Source organism: Misgurnus anguillicaudatus, unplaced genomic scaffold (assembly GCF_027580225.2).
Source record: "Misgurnus anguillicaudatus unplaced genomic scaffold, ASM2758022v2 HiC_scaffold_33, whole genome shotgun sequence".
NCBI lineage: Eukaryota > Metazoa > Chordata > Actinopteri > Cypriniformes > Cobitidae > Misgurnus > Misgurnus anguillicaudatus.
Window position 1 is genome coordinate 8,042,409 of NW_027395283.1, and position 10,603 is coordinate 8,053,011.

At 35.3% G+C, this 10,603-nt stretch overlaps 1 protein-coding gene across 1 annotated transcript in view; it reads right to left on the bottom strand.

The window, feature by feature from the left end:
- LOC141363165 (protein NLRC3-like) overlaps nucleotides 1-10,603 on the bottom strand; it is a 186,563-nt gene that overhangs the window by 77,357 nt on the left and 98,603 nt on the right. The window contains exons 4-6 of the mRNA XM_073865744.1: nucleotides 6,760-6,873; nucleotides 6,213-6,461; nucleotides 2,083-3,888 (exon numbers count right to left, since the gene is read on the bottom strand). Coding sequence (XP_073721845.1) covers nucleotides 2,083-3,888; nucleotides 6,213-6,461; nucleotides 6,760-6,873 — 2,169 coding nt within the window. The remainder of the gene's footprint in view (nucleotides 1-2,082; nucleotides 3,889-6,212; nucleotides 6,462-6,759; nucleotides 6,874-10,603) is intronic.

The following is a 10,603-nucleotide window of genomic DNA, read 5'->3' on the forward strand; positions in this document are numbered from 1 at the left end:
TTCAAAAGTTTTGCTTCCAAAATATATAAATACATTTAATTATGTATTACAATATACATATGACATGCTAAAGCACATGAAACATTTCTGAAATTATATTCTATAAGGCTTGTTTTATTTGTCAAAGAAAGGGAGTGTGATTTCTAGATAACGTGTATTTAATGTTTTGAAAACTATTGTGAACCTGTGCTTAAGTCAAGTTTTTATTACACTTAAACTGTTAAATTATTTAACAAATAAATCTTGAAATGAGACTTACTGCTCTCAAATCCTGTTATTTCATTTGATGCTAAAGGAAATTTTTTGTTTTTAAGGTTTTAGGTTTATGATAATTTTAATAGACATCAGTGTCTGATTTATTAATGTCCTTTTATTAATTGATTGGTTAGCCAAGAGAGTTATTTCACATAATTTGAGTTTTGTGACAAAAATGATACGGCCATAATAAATCACAGTACTTTTGTACTTAAGTACATTTTGAGGCAGATACTTTTGTTCTTTTACTCAAGTAAAAATTTTAAGCAAGTACTTTTACTTTTACTTGAGTAATATTTTACCCTGGGTATCTTTACTTTTACTCAAGTACACTATTTGTGTAATTCGTCCATCACTGCCTGCATTACAGCATTTATTACTGACTGACATTCAGGGTGCATGTCACCGGTCGGAGCGGACCACTAACGTCGTGAGTCACGCCCCTCCCTAAGTTCCACCTCGAGGAGGTCCCCAAAGATACCCCAATGACCAAGCACACGAGAGGGAAGAAGTAAAATTAAAACAATCTTTATTTAAGTTAATTAAAAACGCTGGGTCGTTCTGTTCTGGACTTGCAGGGCTTACGAGGTAAGTATAGCTTTTAGCTCGGTTCAGATGATACTCCTTATCGTCACGTCCTCGTACGCACCTGCTATGCATTTCGCTTGATTTGGTTGCCCAGGGTTACCCGGAAGTGACAGATGTTCACACAACTGGGTCTGGGCGGGAACTTCTCCTCATATTTTCAGTTCCGCCCTATTAAGCTTAGCCTGAAAGTCTGTTTTACTGGACAGTGATATCACTTTTTTTGTATGAAGGATAAACACGAATTAAAGGTGAACATTAATATATTTATCCCTTTTTTATTTTAAATATGATATAGTTTTATAGGAGAAGGTTTCATGTGCCAATTTTTTTTCAGAGGTTTGTTTTTGGTTCAGACATCCATTGCAGGCATTCTTGGCAGTTTTTCCTGAGGCTTTTTTAATATGCATACTGTTATCAGATTTATACCGTACTGACCGAAATGAAGAAGTATATCATGATAAAAATTTTGGCCATATCGTCCAGCCCTATGATAGAGAAACATTGCATTTTATTATTTTAAAATTTATAAAACATTATTTCTGAATGTTCTGTAAAAATATTGCTGTAGAAAACACGATTCACTTATTAGGTTTAGATGTTGATGATTTGTTTCATTTAAAGTCACCATTATTGTGATTAGTGTTTGTTTTAGTTGGACTCTTGACCCTTGACTTTGTGTTTGCTAGTTATTCCGTGGTTGTGTTAACTTTGTGTATAAAACACATTTGTTATGGTAATGTAAAGTTAGTGTTATTCTGTAGCATTTGGTAGATAATAAAATGCAATGTTTCCCTATCATTAACATAACAAGCAAAAAGTCAATAAAGAAAACAGTTGTTGTCTTAAACATTGTGTGAACATTAAAACATGAAATTGTCATAACGTTTGAAAATGGTAGAATGTAACATTCATCTAACGTTCAGACAACCCAGAAACGTTCTTAGAACGTCAAGAAAACTGAACACTTTTTATGTTGGCAGAACGTTGGGAACACTTTTGGGATTGACTGCTGATTTATTTACAACATTAGGAAAATTACTTTTGTTAGAAAAGATTCTCCCAAAGTAAGAGTTCAAAATAAAATCATAAAATAGTTAAATTAATTGTATTAAAGCAACACAATTGCACTGTTGCGCTTTTAAACCTCAAGGGGGAGCCAAAAGACAATCTTACATGAAAAACTACATAGTGTTGCTTTAATATGTAAACAGTCATGTGATTGTTGTTAGTTTTACTTACTTGAGTTTTTTGGTTTCTTTAGTCACAAGCTGCAGTCTCACAAGAACTTCATCTGCTGTATTTTTATCTCCAATAAATGGTTTTAGATAAAGTTCATTCAAATGCTGCTCAGACATCAACAACACAAAAACTAAAGCTGCCCACTGTGAAGAGGAGAGTTTGGTCTTTCCTACTGATGAAGATCTCACATAATGTTGAATCTCCTGCAGCAGTGAATCATCACCCAGTTCATTCAGACAGTGAATCAGATTGATGGATTTCTCTGGAGAAAGATTCTTATTCAACTTCTCTTTAATGTACTCAACAGTTTTCTCTTTCTTGTAGAAGCATCTTCTCATCTGTGTCAGTAGATCCTGTAAGAGAATCTGATTGGACTCCAGTGAAAGACCCAGAAGAAAACGCAGGAAAAGATCCAGATGTCCATTCTTACTCTTTAAAGATTCATTTACAGCTCGCTGATGTAACTCAGATAATGATATCTCCTTTGATGATTTAAGGTTTAATTTGCCCAAAAGGTAAGAAAACTGACCTGGTTCAGGATCAAACACAATTCTGTAATTGTTTGTGAAGGAGATGTGAGCATAAAGAGCTGCTAGATGTTCCTGGATGCTGAGATGAACAAAGCAGTAAACTTTCCCCTGATACAAACCAAACTCCTCTCTGAAGATCTGAGTACACAATCCTGAGTACACTGATGCTTCTCCTACATCAATGCCACACTCTCTCAGGTCTTCATCATAGAAGATCAGATTGCCTTTCACAAGCTGCTCAAAAGCCAGTTTCCCCAGTTTGAAGATCATGTCTTCATCTTTCTTCTCATAGTCCTTCTGATGTTTGATGTTTGTCTGAATGATCAGGAAGTGTGTGTACATTTGAGTGAGAGTCTTGGGGATCTCTCTTCTCTCTGCTTCACTCAACATTCTCTCTAGAACAGTGACTGAAATCCAGCAGAAGACTGGGATGTGACACATGATGTAGAGACTCCTGGATGACTTCAGGTGTGAGATGATTTGATCAGACAGACTCTCATCATTGATTCTCTTCCTGAAGTATTCCTCCTTCTGTGGATCAGTGAATCCTCGTACCTCTGTGACTCGATCAACACACTCAGAGGGGATGAGATCAGCTGCTGCTGGTCTGGAGGTGATCCAGATGAGAGCAGAGGGAAACAGATTCCCCTTGATGAGGTTTGTCAGCATCACGTCCACTGAGGTTGATTCACTTACATCACACAACCTCACACTGCTGTGAAAATCCAGAGACAGACGACACTCATCCAAACCATCAAAGATGAACAACACTTTATATTCATCACTGAAGATTTCCATTTCTTTTGTTTGTGGGAAGAAAAGATGAAGAAGATCTAAAAGACTGAGTGTTTTGTCCTTCATCAAATTGATCTCTCTGAAAGGAAGTGGAAATATGAGGTGGACGTCCTGATTCTCTTTCTCTTCAGCCCAGTCCAGAATGAACTTCTGTACAGAGACTGTTTTTCCAATGCCAGCGACTCCCTTTGTCAGCACACTTCTGATGTGTTTGTCTTGTTCAGGTAAAGGTTTAAAGATGTCATTACATTTGATTGGTGTCTCCTCTGTTGTTGTTCTTCTGGATTGTGTCTCAATCTGTCTCACCTCATGTTCATTACTGATCTCTCCACTTTCACTCTCTGTGATGTAGAGCTCTGTGTAGATCTCATTCAGTAGTGTTGGGTTTCTCTTATTTAATGTTACCTCATACAAACACTCAAACTTCTTCCTCAGATTTGATTTGAATGTGTTCAGGACTTCAGTAAGATCAAAGTCATGACTGTAAATTAAAAAATAATATATCAGATTATTACACAAAATCCACCAGTTAAAATGCGTAGAGCAAACGTTTGTGTTTGCATCATAAGACACAAGACATATTAATGGTTTGTAAAATGTTTCATTTAGGCAAAATAAAATCTACTAGTGCGCATCTACTACTAAACAAAATAAAATCCTACGATTTACCTGAAACGAGGTGTCATGATTCTGTTGTTGTTTTAATTATTGTTTAATCATTCATTCATTTGTCATTATCATTGAACCTTTTTGTGGTGTTTGGGTCTGTGGGACCCGTTTTTAATGTTTACATAAATAAAAAATATGCAATTAATTGAGATATTATTTCAGTCTCTTATATTATTTCACTCTCTTATAATTAAAAAGAGAGTGAAAATTGAATGTGCTATGTAACTTCACTCTGTTTTTCTCTTATCTGGGACTCCTGTGAGTGCATGAGTGTGTTTGTTTGTATGTCTGTACATATGTGATGGATACATGTCAGAGTTTTGTCCTTCTGCTCTTGCTGTAACGGTGCAAGGATACAACATATTATATATCAAGCATGAACACTTGTCTGTACCCACTGTCCCAAACACTGGTTCCTGTTAGACAGAAGGTATTCTACATTTTGTGTGTGTGTGTGTGTGTGTGTGTGTGTGAGAGAGAGAGAGAGAGAGAGAGAGAGACAGAGAGATTGAGAAATAGTGAAAGTAAAATTTGATATCCAAGTATTTTCATCATTTTAGGTTGTAGCCAATAGCAACACATTGTACCGCAGTGTTTGTGGACATAAGATTGACAGAAAGACACAGTATGTGTTTATAAAATGCAAGAAATGCATATGCAACACAGCTACACAGTAAACATCTGATTCTTATGTGTTGTGTAGGCTGGCATGAACAGGTTATGTGTTCAGATGATGTGTTATGATACTGCGTCTGTTCAGATGGGGCTTGTGCTGTAGACTGACACAAATGTGTACAATTTCAAACTAAGTTCAAAGAATTAAACATCAAAAGTGATGAAAAACTTATTTGAGATGAAAAAGTTTTTTTTATAAGTATTTAATATAATGTTTTCTTACAATTTCTGGGGTGGATTTCATATTATCACAAAAACGAATATCACTTTAATCTATACTGTATCTAGTCCTCTAAATGACAAATATTAACCATAAATTCTGTCTATATTACTTGTAATAAGGCTAAAGTAAACATCTGTAAACAGTTATACATAAATGTGTTTGACTGCATTAGTTTAAGATACGAATAAGAGTCCACTAGACACACAAAGATTGTCAAAGGCTGAATCCTAAACGGTGTACTACCATACTATATAGTAGGCAAAAAGCAGTAGGTGAACGAATAGTATGTCTGAAACCTCAGTATACGTTAAAAGGGTAAGCAAGAATTACCGGGATTTTGGATTATTTCTCGTGAGATTCAGAGGCACGTGTACTTAAAGTATCCAAAACTGCCTACATTCCTAAAATATAGTAGGGGAAACAGTACATGAACAGAGTAGTATGTCCAAATCCTCAGTATTCATTAAATCAGTAGTAGAGAAATCCCCGGATACCCTACTGAGTCTGCACAGATTTGGAAACAAGCATCGGCTGGACACTTCTATCCCAGCTTTCCCATGATGCCACGGCTGTTTTATTCATTCATTTTTTTTTTATTCATGTTTCCTGTTGTTTCGAGTAAATAAAAGAGCATTATTGCTTCACTAAAGTGTATATGATCACTTGTCATCTGACAATACATATTAAATTACAGTCTGCTTGTTTTACTTATTTTTGTCCACTACAAAATGATGTAATATATCTGTAACACTGACAGTAGTAGGGTTGTTAAGTTACTGATCCAATCAGGTGTTAGTGCATCTGTCCCTCATACACACGCATACGTTTTCATGTCTTTTATTAGGTTTGTTTGAGTTCATGAACCGCTGTAAGAATCAACAGGTGGATGACATCAAAGTACCGTGAGAGCGATTCCAGAAATCATACAGAGAAGTCTGATTTTGAGTTGCTCTCGCTGTATTGTGATGTCGTCCTCCTGTCGGTTCTTGTGTTTCCGCATGAACTCGAACAAGTGTACTACGTCATAGGTCACATGATAACGTCAATATGGTGGATGCTGTCCATACTAACGCGAATGTATGTACTGTCTTAGCGCACGTTAAGTAGGTACTCAGTGAAATTCAGTGTCTACTCAGTAAGTATGCGATTTCAGGTTAAGCCTAAATAACAAAAATATCACCACCACACGAGGGTTAACCATTATCACCTGTTTTTTTAATCATTGTAATCCCACTCACCTGTGTTTGTTAGTATATTTTGCACTTGTGTGTCTTAATTGTTGTTGGTCTTTGTTGTTTGTTCTTGAGTGTAATCCTTCCTCAGCGTCTGCATTATAAATATTCCTGTTTTTGTAATCTTGTGTCCTCGTTCTTTGTGAAGTTAGAGAGTTTGTAAGATGAGGACTCATGTTTTCATTGAAGTCTTGTAGTTGATTCTCAGATTGTTCAATCTTCCTCCTCTGACAGTCAGATTCTGTTCTGATTCGTCTGAATAACAAGAATGAGAATCAAGAATCACTTTACACTTTATTATTAGTGAGATTTTTCACATGACTTTATTAACTCTACAGTTTTTACACTGGTGTGAATGTAACTTACTAATAAAACTTTCATATGATCTTTTCATTTTCACTTTTTTAATACAAAGACTGTACATTTAAATGGGTGCTTTCACAGATGTGTCTCTGTGCATGAATATGTCTGATAATAAAGAATAATTTCTTATCTCTTTCACAAAATACACGATTGTAAAAACTACAATAATAGTAGTAAAAATATTTTATACCTGTGTGCAGGTCTTGTCTCTTCATTCTTAAAGTTGAGTGGATGACTCATAGACACGTCACTCTTCATAGACACACAGCTGAACTCTGAATCTGATCTCTTCTGATGATCTGAACTATAACACACAACAGATTTAATACTTTAAATTACATTACTAATATTTTTTCAATGATTGTGATAAAAACAACACTTAAATATTTTCCTATTATATAAATGTTATTTAATAAAGTGTTTCTATAATGTACCTGCATCCTGGAGAAAAATCTTCATGTGTTGATGTTTGTGTTTGATCCATGATGGAGCTGCAGAGGTGAATCTGATCAATCTGATCTACACAACTGATACTGAGTGAAAATAACATTCAGACACAAAATAAACTTAAAATCAAAGTGAATAAACAGACATTATAATTCAGATACATGAAGAAACAACAGCGTCATTAACACAACTACATAACATTACCTCACATTAACACAACATTAACACAAATTAAATTAAGAGTTACGTTAAGAAAACATTCAATAAATAACACTAATATTAAGAAACAATTAAATATAAATGATTAAATATTTAAAGAAACTCTGAATGAGGAAGTGAAAAGCGTCTCATCTCACCTGAACACACCTGAACACTCGCTGTCATCACAATCTGACTGGATTCACTTTCTCAAAATACTACAACTTTAACATCAACTACACACACAAAAATACCTGTAAAGCTGTTTATACATGTTATATTAATCACTTTGATCATCGATATGTTAAGAAATCAACTCTACCTGTTCAAAATGGCGGAAGATAAACACGAAACAATTTACTTTCACTTTCATCTGTGACGTCACTATTGTATGAGGAAGTGTTTGAGGTGTTTCTCCCTCTGCTGACAGTAAACAAACATTAAACATCTGATTACGAATAATTTAACAGATTGAATTTATAAACGAGACTTAATCATTAATGTGAGTCAATATGTTTACATTCACTGCATGAAACAAAGAGCACATCAGCATTAACAATAATTAAACTCAAATCAAAAATACTTTTGTTTAACTAATGTAAGCCTAATAAAGTCATATGAGTTTAATATAATGTAGACTAAGTGATATTTTATTATTTGGGTGTGAACTACATTAACATTCATGTAACGTTATCATAGTGTGAACTTTATCAAGTGTTTGGTTTAATAAACACAGCGAGGTCTTAAAAAACACACACTTTTAGTTTAAAATATTGTAGATAAAATATAATTGTGCTAACATAAACATTTCATTGAATAAAAAGACAAAATATCAAGATCATTATCAATCAGACATTATTCATTAAAAGATGTAAAGAAAACTCCGCCTCCACTGCCACCTACAGGACATTTGTGTTATTACAGTTATTCTGCAGTGTGTCATAGACAATAGAAACATTATTCACAGTTTCTTTATTTTCTCCACTGAAATCTAAAGTGTGTGTTGAATGTGCAGATGAATGAAATGTATAAGATAACTGATGGTGCTGTTCTCAGATCAGATGCAGGGACACTGAGAAACATCAGCACCAGCACATCCGGCCTGTATCAGTGCACTGCGTCAAACATCATAGGAAAGAGCACCTGTGTCCTTAACCTGCAGGTTGTAGCACGTAAGTGTGTAAGGAGAGACATTACAGACACAAAGACTGTCACATGATCAGATATGAGGTCTGATCACAGCTCTGTCTCGTATCACAGCTCAGACACAGAGTGTGGGTCTGATCACCGGCCGGCACCATCGACACGAGCGTTCTGGCTGTGATCATCTGATGTCTGCTGGTCACACATGTGGATTATACAGGACCCTTGAGAAAGATTTTGGTAGATTCTCATTCCAAATGGTTGGAAATTTATCCTGTAACAACTTCACAAACTACCATCATGAAAATGAAACTGTGTTTTAGCACACATGGATTGCCTAAAATGATAGTGACCCCCGTTTCAAATCTCTACCTTTCCTTGATGAGACCACTCATGACAAAATCTTCAGGAGTCTAACTGAGAGAATTCTGGATGATTGTTCACAGACTGTTCAGGTATTTGATTGTTTTAATATTAATATAATGAAATAAAGTGCTGTGTAAATCAGTTAGGCCTATTTAATTAAAGTCAGTATTTACTAGTATCCTCTAGCATTAACTATAGTTATTACACGGCTCTCTGGAATGCTTGATTCTGATTGGTCAGTTGAGACATTTGCAGGTTCGTTCTTTTCAAATAATAACCGCTCCAAAGTAATACCACATAGCCGGTACTACTTTTATGAGTAAAATCGCTCTGCGCCAATAAAGATTCCTGTTTGGCGCCATCTTGTGACAAACACTGGACAACCACAATTAAGAATGGACATTTTTTACATTAATTTTAACATGTACGGAAAAAAACAAAACATTTAAACAGTGGATAGAAGAACGAACAACGACAAGACACAGAGAGCTTACTACGACTGAACTTGACAAAATAGAGCATTACAGCTACGAAGCCAACACACAAAAAATACAGAATGGGCATTAAAACTTCTCAAAGACTGGCTAAAAGAGAAAAAATGGAGACAGACAAGTATGAAGCAGAGGATCTTAATAAGGTATTACGATCATTTTATGCATCTGTGCAAAGTTTCGCGGAAGGATAAAAATGTTAATTTAAAACAAATATGCCAATAAAATGTTTAAAATTCATATTCATGTCCGTTTTTTTTTCTTATGTGACAAGTAGCCGTGTAATAAGCGGGATAATGTAGAGGCCATAGATATGTATAAAGGCTAGATGTCTTACGGCCGAGTCCCTGGCGGCCATCTTACGACAGGGCGCTCGCTCACTCGTAGCATTGAGTTTAATGGTGCAGGTACATTTAAATGACCATAACTTGCTCAATTGTCTACCGATTTTCAAACGTTTTTTTTTTTTTTACAAACGTTATTAACGTGGCTATAATTCTGGATCCTTTAACATGTTTCATTAATTTTGAATTTATTTTTAGTATAGGTATGTAGTGTCATAGGTACATCTTTGCCGTTTATAACAAACCAAACTTATAAGTTATGATCATTTAAAAGTACCTGCATCATTAAAACTCAATGCTACGAGTGAGCGAGCGCCCTGTGGTAAGATGGCCGCCAAAATGCGGGGCTTATTTCCCGATAACTACCTCCGCTTCGCGTCGGGTCCTGATCACACTGTCGGGGCTTATTTCCCGATAACTACCGGCTGCCTCTACATTATCCCTTACTTGTAGTAAACAAAGCACATGAATGCCTCCAAAGCGCCTCAAGCGGTCATTTTTAGAACACCACCTGACGTTCAGACACCTTTGATGGAGTTCAGGATTTTACCTCAAGATTGTACAAATTATAATAATGACCTAATGTACTGTTCACTCAGTATGAATTTACTGTTTTGTTTTTACATATATTTTGAATTAGGCATAGAATGTGTTGTGTTTTATTGTAAATTTATTATAAAGTTTGTGTTTGTCCACTAGATGGCGCAGTTTGACTCTGCCGTTCAGAAAGCGTCTGACAGATAATCAACAGCGATAGACCAAAGCTGAAATGTCAAGTTTATAATTTTATTAAACTTTGTGATTTTATTTTATTTCATTTCATTCAGTGTCTAAACTTTTTTGTAATTGATCACATAATCATCAAAAAGTCCTGCAGTCAGATCCTGAAGAACACAAAAGCAAAGACGTCCAATATTTGGATTTAGAGATAAATGAGCTGCGAGTCTTCAATGTTGTGCTGAACTTGAACACATTTCAGTTTAAGATGAAGTTAAAAACCCCAACAGTGTAGAAGAAGAGAAATCTTGTCAGTATTTACTTCAGT